The 20,593-nt window shown below is 41.4% G+C and overlaps 1 protein-coding gene across 1 annotated transcript in view; it reads right to left on the bottom strand.

Moving 5' to 3' along the window:
* Positions 1 to 111: 111 nt before the first annotated feature.
* REEP5 (receptor accessory protein 5) overlaps positions 112 to 20,593 on the bottom strand; it is a 36,604-nt gene continuing 16,122 nt past the window's right edge. The window contains exons 3-5 of the mRNA XM_014842922.3: positions 17,997 to 18,135; positions 7,438 to 7,606; positions 112 to 2,438 (exon numbers count right to left, since the gene is read on the bottom strand). Coding sequence (XP_014698408.1) covers positions 2,389 to 2,438; positions 7,438 to 7,606; positions 17,997 to 18,135 — 358 coding nt within the window. The 3' untranslated portion in view covers positions 112 to 2,388. The remainder of the gene's footprint in view (positions 2,439 to 7,437; positions 7,607 to 17,996; positions 18,136 to 20,593) is intronic.

Below are 20,593 nucleotides of genomic sequence, written 5' to 3'. Positions count from 1 at the left end.
AATAGGGTTAATAAACAGCAATATTTCATTTTTTATATTAAGATTTTGCTTAAATGATTCTAAATTAAAAGAAAAAAAAAGGCCCCACAAAATGAAATGAAATATAACAAATGAGATAACAGAGTTTTATTTACATCCATTTCCATTTAATACATCACACCTTCAGGATCAGTGGTACCTTAAAGGCTATGCTCATTTTCTTCAGGCTGTGGGTAGGAGCCTCCCCTGGGTAACTCTTGATCTGAAAGCTTTCAAGGAGGGGAAGAATTGCTGTAAGGATTCTGTAACTTTACCTACCCCCAAAATACAATTCATCTACAAATAAACGCTTGTCTTCAATTACTCTAGTCATGGCAATATATTTGGAAAATCTAGACTGATGAATTGTTCAACTCATAACTTCTGTCATCAATATGTATGCTTCGACTGCCAAAAACACTAAGTTAAATTTCTTGCAGAATGCACTGTAGGAGAAAGCTACAGGGACAAAAAAATTGCATTCAGAACATATATTCTTACTGTAGTAGTTTGTAAACTGATGGGAACCTGTAAGTAATTATGAGCAAAAGTAACTTTTATGCCTCTCCATCTCGCCTGATATTCTGTATACTAAAAGTTACATATTCTGGATACTAACAATCTGGTTATATATTCTGTATGCTGAAAGTTGCAAATTTTCATTCTTCTGCCACCAAAAAAGTGTACCTTATTTATGGGGAAAGGGATTTAAGTACTCCTAGAGATACCTTTTTTTTTTTTTAATCTAAGGCTTGATTTTCTCCCAATAACAATTGTTTGCCTTCTAAAAGTTTTTTTTCCAAGGTGATGTTAACATAAGATGCCTTATGAATCACTATTATATTTTTCCCAGAAAAAATATATAAATGCCCTGATCCATATTATAATATTTGGGTGATACTGTCCTTTACTTTTGATATTGTCAATATTTTTTACATCATGAGACATCAATATGATCTTACCTAACTGTTATCTTTATTTGCCTTAAAAAATATTTTACAGGCTAGGTATTAATCTTGTGAGTTGTTATACCCTTGTTTTAGTCAGTTTAGTCTAATTCAGAAGGATCCTAGTAGTATGGTTGGTATAAAGCTCAGTTTTTCTAGTCCAAACAAGTTGTCAAGGCCTCTCTAAGCTATCTGCCTGATCAAGCTGTTGAGAATAATTGTAACTTTTTTGTTCTGTACTTAAACTATGTAGTTATATGCAATTTATCAAAACAAAGCATAAAGATAGAGGCATTTAAATGGATTACAAATGATTCTTACTTGCAAACTAGAGAAGCCTCATGTGTTTGACCTTAAAGACCAGGGAAAGAACATGTAGGCAGTTTGACTTAACCACTGCCAACTAGATTATAGGTTATATCATACTTCCTTTCATTCTCCCAGAATCGCTTAGAGTCTGGTTAGCATGTACCGTGATATAAACAAGAACATACACGTAATCAGAGGCGGGCAAGTCTCGGGAGGTTCCTTAGACTGGGAAAGAAACAAGACTAAACCAACATGTTACTCAGCTCTGAAGGTGAAACCAGGGACACTTCCCATCCTTGCATCTTAAAAACAGACAAATCTAAAGCTTATAAGCAGATCTTTAAAAGGCCACAAGACAGTATTACTGTTCTACAGGGCATTGGGAGCTGTAGATGACTGATGTGTGTGACACTGCCACATTTATTACTAAAGGAACTGTTTCACAAAGCTGCTCTGATATTCAGCTGCTACAATGTCAGGAAAACAACCACGCCAATCTCCATTCAACCTCATTTATCACTTAACTATTCATTTGAAATATTACTCATTTGTATTAACTTTCTGAAGAATTATTTAGCAGGCCACACCAGCACAGTGGAACCTTCAGCTTTTGGCAGGTGCTCCCCATGAGCATTATGCATGTTATAGTCAGACAGTAACATTTCCCTACATATATGTATGCACACATACATTAAAAACATGTAATACAAAATTGTACATTACATCATTAAAGTAGAACCTTAAAGAGTATCCTAAAATCTAAGTACAGAGAAAATGCATGCAGAGAGAGCCCAGTGAAGTACAAAGCCTGTGGGATATATAATTTTAAGTTTATAGTTCCTGCAGGACGGTAACATACATCTTTTCCTACCCAGAGGCAAAATATATTTTCCAAAGATTTGGACACTGTCCATCGCATTAAATTTAAATTAAAATGCTCCCTATGTATATAGACAGTAAAAGTAAGCAAAATTTTATAACACATTCCTTTTTTTATATCAAAAATGTTTCCAAGGCAATATTATTAAAATGATTATGCCATAGTCCCTAGTATAACATCAGGCTTCAAGGGGAAGGTACAGAGAGCGCAGAAAGGTTCCATCCAGGCAGGGGTTTAGGTGCTCTTCTTTTCATCGCCCAGTAAATTCACGGCAGCTTTCTTGGCTGTTAGGAGGAAAGAAAATTCTATCAGAGCTATTTGCAATACAGGCTCTGTGCCTAATGTAGCTACTAGATAAGAGCCTGGATGACTCATGTGCAGAGAACACATGGGGAGGTTTGTGGTCAGGGCTAGAGTTTCCAGGAAACCGACAAGGGACCTCTTCAGAGCACAAATCCTGAGTACTTGAGCAAAGGTCTTTAAGGTCACCTAGCCTAGCCCTCTTGTAGTGACAGTGTCACTTAAGCCATCTGCCCTCCGTCCTCCTTTAAGCATCACAAGCAGCAGAGATTCCTTGAGCATATAGTGTTCCTCTGTACAACCAAGAAATTCTTGTGTCTGGGTGCTCACATGTATGACTTCACTGTGTCTCAATCTGACGACAACTAGGTCATCTATCTATCCCACAGTGACAAAAATCAGAGAAAGTCCTCATTCCCAGAACCCAGAAATGATGGTATATTTATACACACATTTGTATTCTCTCACTGTGCCCCCATTTCCTCCTATGAGGGGAAGAGTTTCCTGTAAGTCTTGGAGTTGGTGGCAAGATACTACGTTCGTCAAGAAAATATTCTTACACCTCTGGGAGACTAAGCCTTCCCCTTCCTAATTACCAAGTGGCTTGGAATGTGCTGTAAGAACTAGTATGGTGTGTGAGAAAGAGGGGCGGGGTGGGGGTGGGGGGTAGTTTCCTGGCAGTTTCCAGGGCCTCCTGTGAGATTCCACAAACCGCAGCTGTTTTTGATGGAGCCCAGAGTCAAGTGAAGTGTCTCATTCACCAGCTGCCTGACAGCTGCTCTCCCCTCACTCAATTAACATTGCTGAACAAAGTTGAAGAAGACACTGAAGCCTCTCTCTCAACTAGCCCTTTGTAAAAATTTACTTCCTGCACAATCTAGAAGCTTTGAGAAAAGTCTAATACGGCAGCATGTAAGTTCCTCCAAACTTATTTTCATTTTTATACTTCCTGTGTAGGAAGGCATCATATCAAAGTAAAATTGAGTTTTACAGTATTGATATGTAAGAGAACCAAGAGACTATGAAATGTGGGTGAACTAGATGGAAATGACATCGCCAGAGGTTGCTGGTTAGGCTAAGGGCAGAGAGGAATAGAAAAGAAATCTCCTAAAAAGAAACTGGCGATCTCAAAGTGGGAAGACGTGAAGGCTACAAGTTAGAAAACCCTTAAAATTGTCGACAAACGTATTGAAGAAACCTAGAGCTGTATGCCCAGAAATAGGAGTCCAGAGGAGAGAGGGGTCTGTGAGGGAGAAGTGGGGAGAACACGGCAGGGACGCCCGTGCTGCTGCAGACCTGTCTTGGTGGGGACCGTACTTCCCAGTGATCAGGTCACCTCCCAGCTCCCACTTCCTAACTACCATAGGGCTCTATAAAAACAATCTCTAATTCTATGTCCACTGCCCACTTTTCTCCAAGTTCTAAAACCCTTACTGTGCTCTGGAACTTAAGACTCATCATTAGCAAAATCTCCTCTATCATCCATTTCGCCAAATGTTTCCTTTACTTTCTTGCTTTTACAGAAATCTGGCTGTCCCCTGAGGACACTTTGCTCAAGTGGTGGCTGTTTTTTCCCTCCATGACCCCAGCACTACTTGGGCTGGAGGTCTGGCGAGTGCTGTCCTTGCTCTTCGCTGCCACATTCAGAATCTCACGCCATCGGATTCTATCTCCCACTAGCCTTTCTTTTCCAGTCATCTATGCTGCCATGCTGCCTGGTTTCTCTAAGATTAGCTCCAAACTTAACATCACTCTCCAACACTGCTCTTATTTTAATTACTGGTGATTTCAGTATTCTTCCAGTATCCTGGCCTCTTAGTTTCTCCCCTCCAAGCAACTTTGTGTTGGATCCTAGCTACTCCTGCCAACCTCAGGACTCACTCCCATGATCCTTGTCTCTGCCAGTAACTGCAGTCCCTCTATACTCTCGGCGTCAAGGTTCCCACACTCCACCATGACCTCCCATCTTTGCAGCTCGCTCCCTCCAGGATGCGGAGGCAGAGTTCTTCCTCCACCACCCGGTTTTATAATCCATCGATCCTATCACCTTCTCCGCTGCTCCTCACTTCCCTTGATGTCCTCGCTTCCCTTATCACTCAGCTTAAATTCCATTGTCAAACATTAACCACTCCTCAGTCCCACTCTCACTTCACGGTTCATACTTAGGAAAATCAGCTTTGACACAAGTCTCCACCTATTCTGCGGCTGCACCCATGTAGCTGAATGTGTCTGGGGAAAAACAGACAAACTGGTCTCACTTGAAATTAATGAACACTAATCTCATGTGAGCCTTAATACTCCCTCGCAATCACCTGACACTGTCTTAGGCCAGCAAATTACAGCCACACTCACTGGTTTATGTATTATTGATGGCTGCTTTCACACTACAGTGACAGGGGAGAATAGTTGCTAGAGAGACCTGATGGCCTGCAAAAACTAAAGTATTTATTATCTGACCCTTCACAGAAAAGGTCTGCTGACCCTGGTCCAGATAACGATTTCACTCACAGCTTCTCCTCTATCACCTCCTTCCTCGTCCCCTCTCACTTGATCTTTCTAACCACTTTACTGAGAAGTTTGAAGCATCAGAAAATCACTTCTGGAAGCACCCACCATCACATACACTCACCTACCAGCATCTCCACCCATAAACTGATGTCCCTCCTGTTGTTCTAAACTGTTCCTGCTCCTGTGACCAACTCCTCTATTTGTACACTAGGTCCCATCTCCTCTGATCTAATCAAGGGCAGAACCCCAGCAATTCACCCTCTCACGCACACCATTTTTTTGCTCTCTACTGGAGAGGATTAATTTTCAAACATATTTTGCTTCTTCTACTTTAAAAAAAAGAAAATAAAAATCCTCAGGACCCCAGTTCCTTCTTATAGTCTCAGCCCCATTCTGCTCCTCTGCAGGAAATTTCTCAAAAGACTTATCTATGTTCTTTCATGCCTTTCCTCCCATCTCTCAAATCCATTTCAATTTTGCTCTCCACAAAATCCATTTTGTCAAGGGCCTTCCTCATTGCTGAATCCAATGGTCAGTGTCAGTCCTTATCTCACTTGACCTGTCTGCAGCACGTGACACAATGGATCACTCCCTCCTCTTTGAAACACCTTCCTCACTCGGCCCCAAGGATACCTCAGTCTCGTGGTTTTCCTGCTACCTCAACTGGCCACTCCTTATCAGTCTGCTTTGCTAGTTGTTTCTCATGTTCCCAGTCTCTAAACAGTGGGGGCCCCAGGGCTGAGTCCTCAGACCTCCTCTTTCCAACTACATTCAATCCCTTAGCGACCTCATCCAGTCTCATGCTCACTACACTGTCTATACGCTGGTGACCCCCAAATTTATATCACCAGACCACACCTGTCTGCTGAACTCCTGACATCTATATCCAGCTGGCTGGCTGACTACTCCATGTATGTACCTAACAGATCACCTCAAAGTTATGTCCAGAACTGAATTCTTTATTTTCCCTCTCAACCTGTTACACCCAGTCTTCCCCAGCTCAATGGCAATTCTACCCTTCTATCCGTTCAGGCTAAGAAGTTTGGCCTTGACCTTGACTCCTCTCTCATACTTCATGCCTGACCCATAAGCAAATCCTATTGCTTCTACCTTCAAAATATACCAAGAATCCAATGACTTCTTACCGCTTACTGCCACCACTGTGAACCAAGCCATCATCATCTTCTCCAGCCAGATCACAGCAATAACCTTTTTTTTAAACTTTTTTCTTTTTTAAGATTAGCACCTGAGCTAACATCTGTTGTCAACTTTTTTTTCTCCTTCTTCTTCTCCCCAAAGCTCCCCAGTACATAGTTGTATATTCTAGCTGTAGGTCCTTCCAGCTGTGCTATGTGGGACGCCGCCTCACCATGGCCTGACAAGCAGTGCCATGTCAGTGCCCAGGATCCAAACCGGTGAAACCCTGGGCCGCCAAAGCGGAACATGCGAACCCAACCACTGGGCCATGAGGCCGGCCCCTGCAATAACCTTTTAACTGGTCTCCCGATTTCTTCCCTGTCCCCTTTCAGACTATTCTTTGTACACTGGCCAAAGTAATCCTGTTAAAACACGGGATGGAGCATGTTGCTCCTCTGCTCAAAATCTTCCAATAGCACCCATCTCACAGAAAAGCCAAAGCCTTTATATCAGCCTATATGGCATCACTCCCCAACCTCTCTGACCTCGTCTCCTTCGACTCCTCGAGATCACTCCTTTCCAATCGCAGTGCTCCTACCTCTAGGCTTTTGCACATTCTGTTCCTTCTATCTGGAGCATTCTTCCCCATGGTTCCTCCCTTTACCACTTTCATGTCTGATTCAGTATAACCTTCTTGGTGGGGATTTCTGAAATCATTCTAAGTGATTTAGAGCCCCTAGCACTCTCTTTCTATTTGCTTTATTTTATCTATATCTAATCTGCTAAGTATATATAACTTACTTCTGAATTCTACCATCTCTCTCTCTCAACAAGATTGTACGCTTTGTGAGTTCAAGTATTATGGTCTGTGTGGCCCACTGGTTCATCCCCAGCACTGTGAACATGCTTGGCACATATTCAGCACCTCGCTAAATAAAAATCTGTTGAATGAATGAAAACCAGGAGAGCTGAGAGAGAGGGCATTCTCTTGGACTTGTAACAAAAGAAATTCTAACAGCATATTAAGCAGTTCAACCTGCACTGAATTAAAGAGTGTACTTGTATGTAAATACAGATGATCCTCTAAAATCTCTGCCCAGCACAGGAAAGTCATTTTCCTAACGTGCTGACTGAATGGTGGGTTAAATGCAGCACGCTAGAAGAATCCCGGGAAAAGTAAAGGGCAACAGGCCAAGTCTTGGTAAAGAAGTCCCAGAGCAGCCTCGGCATCTGGCTGAGGAAAGGTGATGGAACAAGAAGGCGAGGAAGTTTGTTCTTTTGGGCCCAGTGTCCCCCATTTCCTCTCACATGCTGACCTAAGCTGTCCCCAAGTCGTACCTTCTTTAGTGATGGCATCTGCAGTCTCTTTGGCTTTGTCCTTCAAGTCATTCACCACAGTGTCCACCTGGGACTCGTGCTTCAGGAAGAAAGGGCGGATGACGCGCCTGTAGATCAGGTCTGCCCCGTTGGAAGGGCTGGCGGCCATGCACCACAACAGGAAGCCACACTGCACAGAACGAGAGCGTCACGGTCACAGGAGGGCGGTGGGCACCCGCACAACACACACTGCCCACCACTACGCTGGGGGTGGCACTGCCTCTGCTATTTTCTCCAACAGTATTTCCTGTGTTTTCTGCAGGCTATAGGTGCACTTTTCTCAGACAGAAAAAATGTAACAAATAAGGAAAAAGCTGGTAAAGAAAAGATGAGACTGAAAAGGAAAGGTAAAACACACCAAGTCCAGCAGCTTGACTTCCTTCCTAACTTGGACCGCTTACTAGTTTCTAGCTACAAGAGGCTTTCATTAATTCTAACTCTTAAAAATCAACTTAAAAAAACATAGTACTTACCTGCGCATGTAAAGCCCCTAGAGAAGCCGCGCATCTCTCCGGCTTGCTCTTAGTAAGCTAACCCTGGTAAGTTTGTCACATTTATTCATCCTGTTAGAGAAAAAACACCCCGGCCCTTCCCGAATTCTTTCCTTAGTGGAGTCTCAGTCTTTGGTAGATCTCGGCCTTCAAGGAGTCTTCACAGGCAGCTGTCCTTCCTCTTTTACCCTGAATGTAGGTATTATTCCTAACTCTTTCCTTATGGCTCTATTTTGCCATTGAGATAAAAAATGAACAAGAATTCTGCCATAAGAACTTAGAAAACAAGAACTGTCACACTATATTTACATCCCAAACACTTGTACTGTTTATTCAGATGATAAATAACAACCCAACACTTCAAGTCATCCAAGCAGTTTAGTGGATAAAGAGCAAAAAAGGGGATATTCAGAGTGATATGTGCTCGTTTCCCTAGAAAGTTTAACGAACAACATACTGGGTTCTTTTAAAGATTCTAACTATGCTGTATTCCACACAGCCTAGGAGACTCTATTAAAAACAAATCGTTTCTTAAGATTCCCAATCTGTATTTTTTACAACTTCTCCTTAAAGTAAAAATCTCTCAACTTCTTATGCCACAAATTTAACTCTACAGCCTTAGTCCTTGTTATTCAAAACCAAAAAACATGTTCAAATAATCAAGACGCTACACTGCTTTCCTGAGAGAGTCTTTTGGGCTTCCAATGCATATATCTGTGCCCCAAAGTTCACTCCATCAGTACCAAATTGGCTCCCAGAAATTCGCGTTACATTTTGAACTTCTATTACGCTCAAAATAAAAAATAAAACACAGATTCTCAACAGATTACTTTCTGTCAATTATCTGAACTACAGAACTCTGGGAAAGCAACACTCACGAATCAGAATTTGTACCGACTCACAAGAGCAGAGGAGCAAGCTTTCAAAAGACAGAGGTTATCAGACTGGATTAACAAAAACGGGCTACATGCTTCCTACAGGAAACACACCTAAGACAAAACCAATTAGGGACACTTACAGAGATTTTCGTCCCACCATTTGTATCAGACAAATACCAACTCCCAAAATAGTTTACATACTAATATTAATAGGACATAAATGTTACTTAGGGCACAAGAAGTAAACAGAGTGATAAGGAAGGAAAACAACTCACCCAACAGATTCACTTGAATATAGATCCACCTGTATATCTTTGAAATATGCAAATGATATACAGCTTTGTATATATACTTAAATTATATCTTTATAATTACACAATTTTTATTTTTATAACTATATAAATTTATAATTATATAAAGCTATATATTAAGTTCCAAATATAGCTTGGAAATACGTAAATAAAAGTCAGATAGATTGTGGACAAAATCCACAATCATAGTAGATTTTAACACTTCCATCAGAAATTGATATATCAAACAAACTAGTAAGAATACAGGACAAAGAACACAAAATTTAAACTCTTGATCTAAAGGTATATATACAGGTCTCTCCACCCAATGAACAGGTTCTAAGAGAACTATATATATATGAGAATGGGCTCAGAGAAACGGGTTTCAATCCGGATTCTGCCACTTACCAGCTGGGCAAACCTTGTGCAAGTTACTTAATTGCTTAGGTCTGTTTCTGACTCTATAAAATAGGTATTAATTGAAATTTTAAAAAATCTATCTCACATAGATTTTTGTAAGAAAATAAACATTTTTGGAGCATTTAGCACAGTAGGGGCTTGGTCTCTGTCCCAAAGATACTGAGTCTTCTACCAACATCCATGAAACAGTTAGCAGGCTAACTTATTAGCTTTAAGTGGGGTAAAATCAAATCCCAGAACCAACATACACCCTTTTTATTTATTTTTTTTGAGGAAGATTAACCCTGAGCTAACATCTGCTGCCAATCCTCCTCTTTTTGCTGAGGAAGACTGGCCCTGAGCTAACATCCCTGCCCATCTTCCTCTGCTTTATATGTGGGACACCTGCCACAGCATGGCTTGCCAAGTGGTGCCATGTCCGAACCTGGGATCTGAACCAGCGAGCCCTGGGACACTGAAGCCGAACGTGTGCACTTAACCGCTGTGCCACTGGGCTGGGCCCCATCCCCCCTTTTTTTTTAAAATTTATTTTTTTATGCTTTATCTCCCCAAATCCCCCGGTACACAGTTGTATATCTTAGTTGCAGGTCCTTCCAGTTGTGGCATGTGGGACACCACCTCAACTTGGCCTGACGAGTGGTGCCATGTCCGCGCCCAGGATCCGAACCAGCGAAACCCTGGGCCACCGCGCTGCGCAAACTTAACCACTCGGCCACGGCGCCAGCCCCAGAAGACGTTTGGTTTTTAACATCTCAACATACAATGTTTTCCATTGGTTGCTTGCATAGGTAATGCTACTACATACGTACCCCAAACTCAATACGACAATTTAAACAAAATGATGTGCAGGAAAGGGAAAAGTTACGTTCTCAACAGAAGATCAGAATTCTATATGGACATTTTGAAGAGTATGCAGTGTCCAAGGGGATGTGCCATGTACTACTGCATACAAAGCCACAGTTTCTTTCCAACTGTATTAACTATTTGGAGAGCAAGAAGTGTTGCTTTTAGCATCTAACATCCTAATATGAGACTTCTTACTTATATAGGAGTATTTTGCTGTGTTCTATTAATGTTTAGGAAATTGGTATGGAGTTGTAGATTGTCATGTAATACATTTTAACTCTTACCATTTAAAATTATAGGAAAGAGTTTCCTGGCAGGTATTCCTACGTAGAATATCTGATTTTCAGGAATGGGTTATTGATGTAAAGACAGATACCCACATTATAACCAGAGGCAGCAAGGTGAAGTAGAAATGACTCACTGGATTAAGAATCAGGAGAGCTGATCTATTCTATGACTCTAGGTGGATCAAACAACCTCTCGAAGAGTCCATTTCCTCTCTTCTGCAGGATTTTAGGAAAGTCACAGATTAATGTACTTGAAGAAAGTATACAAGATGTAAGCAGTAGTGTTACCAAGTCCTACAGTTCTTACTGTTGTTTAAAATCTCTGAAATATTATATGCTGATGTAGATATCAACGCGTCAGCAATCCAGAAAAGCTGATGCATTCATCCTTTCTGGACGAATTAAGGCAAGACTCCCAGACAGGACCAGAGCCAAGTGTCTACATTTCTGTACCTCTCTAACATGATTACTTTGTAGGCTACACTCCAGACTGCTAATTTAGTTCTTTCCGATACCCTGTAGCTATTATCTTGAGACAGTAAAATAATTACTGCTCTCTACCTACATCCTTAGCATTTTCCAGTTCTCAAATGAAATAACTTTCTTGTATTAAAAATAAAGTTAATTACTGCCCAACTCTCAGGGTGATATGCAGCGACCAGCTTTTACAACTCTCTTTCCTTAATCTATGTAACTGTTCCACAGTCTAGGAATACCCTGAGCTACAGCGATCTGGCCAGCCTTTTAATCAAGCTGACCTCAACGCGCCAGCCGATGATACTCCCAAGAGCAAAGACAAGCCCACGCTCACCTGCAGTTCAGACAGAGTCCCTGCTATTTTAACTGAACTATTAGCACTGACACACCAACTCCTTAAATTACAAATTACAACAGGCCAGATAATTCTGTCTGTGATTCTAATGCTGTCACCATCCAATTTTCTCCCGGAAGAGGTATTTCCAAGGTAGAGACATGCTTAATGTGCACAGGTTGGGAGCAGCCTGGTTAGAATTGAACGTTAATGTCAGAAAAAAAAAATATTTCAACACTGACCTCCTGATATGCTGCAATCACTTGATCAGAAACTCAGTCTTAGGAAGACCTTGTAATGTGGCCACAAGAAGAGTGATGGGCTACAGTTAAAACAGACTGCTCAGCAGGCACAAGAAAAGCTAAAAAAGATCATGTGAAGGAGAAGCTCTCTCTATCTTGTTTGCCTCCTACAAAGGTAAGAATAGAAATGTTACGCTCTCTTTCAACGGGTAAAACGGCACAGGTGACAGTCTGGATCGGGAATTAAACTTGCCAGGCTTTATTCAATCTTGTTTTAAAAATAAATCTAGAAAAGGATTTAAATGAGGTGCAAAGATATTCATTGCAGCATTCATTATAATAGCAAGATAAATGTCCTAAATGTCTATCAACTGGAGAATGAGTAAATTATTATCTCTAATGGATTAGACTGCATGAAAAAATACTCATAGTATTGTTAACTGAAAAGTAAGATATTGAATTGTATATAATATGTAGTCTCAACCATACATACGCGGTTAAGACAATAATATACACACAGTCCTCTGTGTTTACGTACATAGACCAATATTTTTGCACATTAAAAAAAAGGAAGACTTTCTAAGATGCTAACAGTGGTAAAATTACAAATGCTATTTTCTTCTCTATCTAAAACACGCCTCAACACTTGCGCATGCACACACACACGCACACACACAAATGCACACGGCATGACAGCAGGGACTTTGTTTTATTCAGCACAGTATCCCCCCAACCTAGAACAGATTCTGGCACACAGAGGTTCTACATAATCTGCTGAATAAAGGGATGAACATACACTACTTTTACAATCAGAGGAAAAAGGGCTTTTTCATTTATTTTTAAACCCTCCTGCTCAGACCTCAGAGTAAAGCTCCAAACATGCATGATCCACTATTTCTAGCTCAATACACTGTATATTCTCTCCTCAACCCAACTCTGATGCCTAACCTTTGGTTCCTCTTATTTCCCTCCAGTCTTACAGGGTGCTTTAGAAAAATAGGGGGTAAAATGCCAACAATATGAATTCTGCAAAAGATAAAATACTAAACATGTCCTTACTGGCAGGTCTCTTGTTCACTTCTCCCTACAACCTCCACGTGATTACTGTAGCAAGGGCATGGGTTAGATCTATGCTAGCCCTTAAAATGGGATATTCTCCTACAGACTCTGCAATTCAGACGCTTTTTCTCAGTCTGTTCACTGAAGCCACTCAGAATATAGCACTAACACATTATGATTGACAGCACAATCAATTTATAATCATCGCAAGCATATTCTCTATTTGGAACACATGCAGTGAATTCCCTCTCTCATTCCCATCGACACCACGATGCCATGCAGTTGGACTGCTAATGAATGCACATTCATTTTACTATTAGGGAAGAAAATTTGCTGCAAAGCAATTTTTTGTTTGTACTTTTTTTTTTTTAAAGATTGGCACCTGAGCTAACATCTGCTGCCAATCTTTTTTTTTTCCCCCGTCATCGTCTTCTCCTCCCCAGAGCTCCCCAGTACACAGTTGTATATTCTAGCTGTAAGTCCTTCTGGTTCTGCTATGTGGGACGCCGCCTGAGCATGGCCTGGTGAGCGGTGCTAGGTCTGCGCCCAGGATCCAAACCGGTGAAACCCTGGGCCGTGAAGCAGAGTGCACAAACTTACCAGTCGGCCACAGGGCTGGCCCCTGCAAAGCAATTTTTATAAGGTATTTCAAAACTCAATGTAAATGATTTAGTGATTACCTCTCATTTTGTATCCTCTCTCTACCTCATGTGGCCTCCGTTAGCAGAGGTGATCAGGGGTAGGCTGAAATCAGGCTTGCTCAGGTTTCGGAAGTTTGAGGTCAGATACTGGTGTGCGTGATTCTGCTGACAGGACGGCAAGCAGGCGAGCCCAGAGAAAAGGCCAAGTTTCTTTCCACTGGAGACTGCACTGCGACATTACTACCATTAGACGGATCTTATTAACGGCTTCAAAATTATTTGGAGTTTAAAATATGTGATATCCACATTGAAAATTATAAAATTACTTTTATAAACCCTAAATGTCTTTAATGACAAAAACACAAAAATCCAGCAATCTCTGAAATCTTAAATCTTCCCACAGACCAATTTTTTTTCCCATTTGTTTTGAAAGGAAAATTCTTCAGCTATCTTATAAGGAAGGCATTTGTGGTAACGTCAGCCAAAATTAAAAGAAACTATAATGAGTATGTTTTCATTTAAATTTTTTAACTATTTAGCTTGTTTTTTATTTAGTTCTTTTTTTTTGCTGAGGAAGATTCACCCTGAGCTAACATCTGCTGCCAATCTTCCTCTTTTTGTATGTGAGCTGCTGCCCACAGCATGGCCACTGAAAGACAAGTGCTGTAGGTTTGCACCCAGGAACCAAAAACCCAGGCCACTGAAGCAGAGGGCGCCGAACTTAACCGCTAGGCCACCAGGGCTGGCCCTTTATTTATTTATTTATTTATTTATTTATTTAACCATAAATGGTGTCATACTGTATGTAATGTTCTAGAATTTTTTATAATTAATGAATTATGCCAAAATCTCTATCTGTACATATGGATTGTTTCATTCCATTTAACTATATGGATGTACTATGAATTCATTTAACCATTTACCTGTTGATGGACACTTCGGTTTTTTATAATTTTTAGTTATAACCAAAAATTTTGCAGGGCTGGCCCAGTGGTGTAGTGGTTAAGTTCACACACTCGACTTCAGCGGCCTGGGGTTCGCAGGCTTGGATCCTGGGCATGGAGGTACATGCTGCTCATCAAGCCATGCTGTGGTGGCATCCTACATACAACATAGAGGAAGATTGGCACAGATATTAGCTCAGGGCCAATCTTCCTCACCAAAAAAAAAAGGGGGGGGGGGGCAGCCCAGTGGCATAGTGGTTGGGTTCAGATGCTCCACTTCAGTGGCCTGGAGTTCATGGGTTTGGATCCAGGGCATGGATGGAGGTACCAATCTCACCAAAGGGGGGAAAACATGCTGCACTAAATATCCTTACGCAGCTCTCTAATGCATGGTTAATATTTCCTTAGGATACTTAGAAATAGAATTGCTGGAGTATTACTTTTCAATTTGACAAGAAGCTGTCAAAGGGTCCCTTAAAAAGGCTATTCCAGTTTATATACTACCACCACACATCCATTTCCCAGCACCATATATTATCAATCCTTTAAATATCTGCCAATTTAATGAGCAAAGCATGGTATTTCACTATTTTAACTCACATTTCCCAGATCACGAGTGAGATCTTCACTGGCTACTCGCACTTTTTCTCTTATGTAAAATGTCTATTCATAACCTTTGTCCATTTTTCTTTTTTTCTTCTTGTACACATTTTTATATTTTCTGGATATTAATTCCTAATCTGGTGTAAATATTGTAAATATATCCTCCTAGTCTGTCATTATTTTAACTTTGTCTATGCTGCTCATTGTCATATAGCACTGGAATTTTCTAAAATTAGTCAAATTTATCAAATCTTTTTCTTTGTTACTTTACATTTTGTCCTGCTTCTACAACTCCAAGGTAAAAACCATTCTCCTGTACTTTTCCGTAAAGCAGAGGTTTTGGCATAGAAGCCCCGTCCTTGTCAGGTGCTGAGGAACACAGGTGGGGACTAAGCAGCCAGGGCAGTTCCTCCCCTCCCCGCCCTGCTCCAACCCTAGAGCCGTGAATCACAACTTAGGAGCATCTCCGTCTAACGCTGCTCAGGGGAGCAAAGGGTGGCGCCTCGGCCTGAGGAGCTATTTTATGGGGAAACAGTGATTAACTGCAGCTCCTCTGCTGCCTGGGGCTCCACAGCCTAGGACTCATCCACCCCGACCCAGCCCCACGAGGACTATCATGGACTGAAGTGCCCGACAGAGGAGCTGGTACCCCTGGAGGAAAACGAGCTTATGGGAAAAATAACAAGGGATTTGAAAAGAACCACCATTTCAAGAGAAAGACCACACAGTCAACCACAGATTCTATCAGTAGCAAAACTATTAGAACTGACTGACCAAGAAGTTTAAATTGGATTGCTAACTGTACTAAAAGAAATAAGAGAAAATATCAGCAATATGAAAGAACAAGAAAACATAGGAAAGAGCTGAGCAAAAATATGAGGCATGAAAAATACAATAATTGAGAAAAAGAACACCACAGGGCTGGCCTGGTGGGATGGTGGGTAAGTTCACACACTTTGCTTCGGCGGCCTGGGGTTCACAGGTTTGGATCCTGGGCACAGACCGAGACACGCTTAGCGGCATCCCACACACAAAACAGAGGAAGACTGGCACAGCTGTCAGCTCAGGGACAATCTTCCTTACAAAAAAAAAAAAAGAACACAACATACGACATAAATAGCAGAAAGGAACAACCTGAAAATTGGAAGATCAGAGTGAGACAGTCTCCCAGGAAGAAGAAAGAAAATACAAATAAACAGACCAGAGAGAAAGAAGAAATGTCACCACAATTACCCAGAATTAAAAATCGAGATATTATCAATATGGCGGTGGTTCGGCTGGGGGAAACCAAAGAGCTTCCTGAAAGAGCATCCTGTATCTAATTGCCTATTATCTAAATTTTTTAGATTAAAAGTTTAAAAAGAAAGTAAATAGAAATGGAGAAAAAGTAGGATAAATTGAAATGATGACACTAGAAAGAAACAGGTCTGAATTCATAAATAAGAAAACAACTATTGGTTCCGGGGGAAATAAAAAACTGTGTGCGAACACTACATGGACATGATATGTGCACTATATGGCCCAACTAAACCGTATCTGCAAGTCATAATAATGTCAGCGGCGCATGTTTAACCAAAATTATGATATAGACACCTGAGGAAGATGGGGACATGGGAAGGCTGCATGAGTGTGGCAGGGACAAGGGAGGAAAGGGAGGCAAATCCTTATCTTCCAGTGGGAATCAAGAGCTAATGCATAAAACAGAAAAATTAACACACACACAGGTACATGACAAAATAATCTGCTGTAAATTAAGGGATAGTGGTTCCCTCTAAAGGAAGGAAATACATGGGGCAGGAGTGCAGAACTGCTGTTTTTCTTCAACAGTCTTACAAAACTATTTGAATCCTTATTTCATGTATAACTTTTATTAAAACAAATACTTAAGGGTATGAAAGGGGGGCCGGCTCAGTGGCGCAGGGGGTAAGTGCGCACGTTCCGCTTTGGCGGCCCGGAGTTTGCCAGTTCAGATCCCGGGTGTGGACATGGCACCGCTTGGTAAGTCATGCTGTGGTAGGCGTCCCACATATAACGTAGAGGAAGATGGGCATGGATGTTAGCTCAGGGCCAGTCTTCCTCAGCAAAAAAGAGGAGGACTGGCAGCAGACGTTAACTCAGGGTTAATCTTCCTCAAAACAAAAAATAAAGGGTATGAAAGGAAAGAAGAGCCTCCAGAATTCCTAAGGGCTGGACCACCCGCCCACTCCAGCTTGGGAAGTCTGGCTCTGTGAACCTGAGGCACTGTTTACATCCAATGCAACTAACAGGAAGTAGGGCCTCTTCCACGGAAGACACTTGAGCAATCAACTGAGGACAGCTTGTCCCATTTAGAGAGTAAGAATTACTCAATTAACAAGTGTGAACTTTCTCATTCTCATTCACCTCTGGTCCATGGCTGGAGTTGATACACGTCCCGTTAGGAATGAGTTTCAACTTCCTAACTCCTTTTCCTCACAAGGTGGTAACCAAGGCTAGTCATTTGCCAAACACAGGACGTGGCAGGGCCGATCCCTGACTACTGCACCTGCCAGAGGTATTAAAATGACCTCCTCCGAGGGCCCATTTCACATCTTTTTTCTCCAAACCTGTATAAGAAATAGTTTCTTCAGAAATAATGACTCCTGCTCACCACTGTGAATAACCGACAGCCTGCCAATATTCCCAATACTTCTGCATCAAATGTAGGCAACATCGCCACTTGAAGGTGGGATCCTGGCAAACTAATAGCACTGTTGGTGCTAGGTCATGGTATTTCCACCTTTTACTCTTAACACACCTTGAACACACAAATGCTTAGGCTGTTTCCAAGATAGTATACAAAAGAAGTGAGACACGTCGAATCCTGTCTTCCTGTTTCTAACCTGAGGCAGAACCACAGATGCTCAACATTAGAGTATTTTTTCCCATCCTTGTGGATAGGTCCTGAAATGGAGTTTATTTTAGTGTCAGGGAGCAAAGCAAAAACACACCTGGATGGAAACAGAGCAGTTCAGGCAAAGCCAACGTACCTTCAGCATGTAGTAGAAGGGGAACCATGACAGGAAGAGGTCAGAGAAGAATTCGGCAATGCTGAACACACCATACACTACCCAGTAGGTCAGCCACTGCGTATCATCTTCTTTGTTGGGACTCTCGATGGCTTTAATTCTGAAAGGCAATACAAGTGTAGCATGCAGTAAGATCTCAGTAAACGTTCTCAAACATTACACTTTCAAAGCCTACCCTCCAACATCAACTGAGAAACTCAGGCAAACGTGTGCACCATGTCACTAGATGCGTGAGGACAACAAAACAATAGGAAGCAATGTGGAGATATCAGGACAAGCCATTATAACTACTTGTTACCAGTCTTCAGGTCACCAGAGAAACCAGCACCAGCTGGCCCTGGATCTCCACTCAGGCCCCAGGAGCTACCACCAATGACTGGGAACTCGAGTCATGCCCACTCGCAGGTGGAGTCCTGCCACCGGGATACAAGAATTCCCTCAGGGCAGCTCAGCTCTCATGCACTTTCAATAACTGAGATACATCATGGGTGAGCAGGAATTCCCATAAAGGAACTTCTGGAACCCAGTTCAGGTGCTGTCCAAAGTCCACAACATCATAACAGGCAGTGAAAACAAACATCACGGTGTCCATCTGGTTCTGACTGTCATGTGATCCTCAGGCTGGGGTCTTTCCTCCCCTCAGTTAATAACATGACTTTCTCAGTACCAACTACCGGTTAAACAAAGTTCATTCTGCAAATAAATGGAAATAAATTTAAAATAAGCTTCTGTTACTTCTGAATCATAGAAATTTCCTCCAGTCCTGGGAATCTCTTCATTCTAAACCTGAATTCCATAATTTTTTATCCTATCCTAACATATGTCTGGATACTTATCATAACTGAGCTGGACTAAAATAGTCCACTGGAAGAAATCTGAATCTTCTTTAGCCTGTGAGATGGGTTAACTATTGACAATACATTGGCTACTTGGTGAAAGGGGATCCCCGAAGAGACAGTTAGGCTGCTGAGTCATGCTGAGTCATTCACTAAGAAAGCCTCTGAATTAATTAGAAGCAGCTTTGGGTGTATGTGTGCGTGCATGTGTGCATGCATGCCTGAGGGTTTTATGAAAACAGCCGAGGGGGGGAAGTTACGGTTGAACGAGATGCCTGCTGATGACATAAGGAAGAGGAGAGGAAGATGAAGTCAATACTGCTTTGAACGTCAAGACTGGCAAAAGTTTCTCACTTTAAACACAAGAATCTTATGAAACAAATTTAAGAGAGCTGATTATAAAATAACGGCTTATAACTTGCGGTGTTAGCTTTCCTCAGACAGAAGCTAGCTAATGTAATACTGCGCCAAAGGAAAAGTGTAGGCAAGCATGTTAACCAAAGAACTAACAACAGGATGCCCTTTACATGTAAGGTTTTTTTCCTCTGTGCTTTATTTGGTATAGCGTATGTTTGTCTATTTATATTTAAGTGGATTTTTTAAGTTATTAGTATGATAAAATTTGTTTCTTACGTATCCATCCTGGGCAGAGGGCATACAGTTATCTTCACTTAAGGTCTTAGTTTTGGGAACCAAAGCAGTCCACGACTAAGCACACACACGTGATCCAGTCACCACGCAGATCCACACGCAAATACAAACCGAAATAAACATTTCACGAAACCATTCTGGTATTTTCAATTCCATTCTACGTCATTATTTTTAAGACGTTAGTCAAGATCCACGGATTCAAAAACAGAAAAACTACCCTAAATAGTTCAAGTTCAGTGCTTCAAGGAATTAAAAAAATGGTTCCCTCAATTATCAACAATACAAATTCAAAAGTTTCCATGTGAAGACCCTTGGAAGACTATATGGTAACAATGAAAAGCAGAAAGAAAAGAACTCAAAATTGAACACACACACTGATCACTTCTCTGTAGAGAAACAAGGGCACATGAAAGAAGACTGGAAAAGACCACAGAGGCTCATTTAGACTTTTTATAGAACTTCTCATACTACTGGAGCATTTAGTTATTGTTTTAATTTAAAATAGCACAATGTTCACTTTTTAAATGAACTAAGAAAGCCTTCAGTCACAACATCATAAGCTAGTCAGAACAAGAAAGAACATAAAAGGTAGTCTAACCCACTCAGTTTACAGCTGAAGAACCTGAGACTCAAAAAGGTGAAAGAAGGGAGCCTGCCCGGTGGTGTAGTGATTAAGTTCATGCGCTCTGCTTCAGTAGACCAGGGTTCGCAGGTTCAGATCCCACGCACAGACCTACACACTGCTTGCCAAGCCATGCTGAGGCAGCATCCCACATACAAAATAGAGGAAGACTGGCAACAGATGTTAAGTCAGGGCCAATCTTCCTCACCCAAAAAAAAAAAAAAAAAAGCAAAGAAAAGAGTTTAAAACTGGGGTTTCCAGAATGCTATTTACTTATACACTTCCTTGGCCATGTGAGTGGACACAGGTGACTCAACAATACACTCTTCTGCCATGTCCATGTACTGAATCATATTTCACCTCACATATCAGAAGGAGGATGTACCAACCTATCAGGCAACGTAAGGGATTCAAGAAATCATAAGATGCCCTCAACGCCTTTAGGTCAT

The sequence above is a fragment of the Equus asinus genome, chromosome 9 (assembly GCF_041296235.1).
Source record: "Equus asinus isolate D_3611 breed Donkey chromosome 9, EquAss-T2T_v2, whole genome shotgun sequence".
NCBI lineage: Eukaryota > Metazoa > Chordata > Mammalia > Perissodactyla > Equidae > Equus > Equus asinus.
This window is presented reverse-complemented; position numbering and strand designations above follow the sequence as displayed.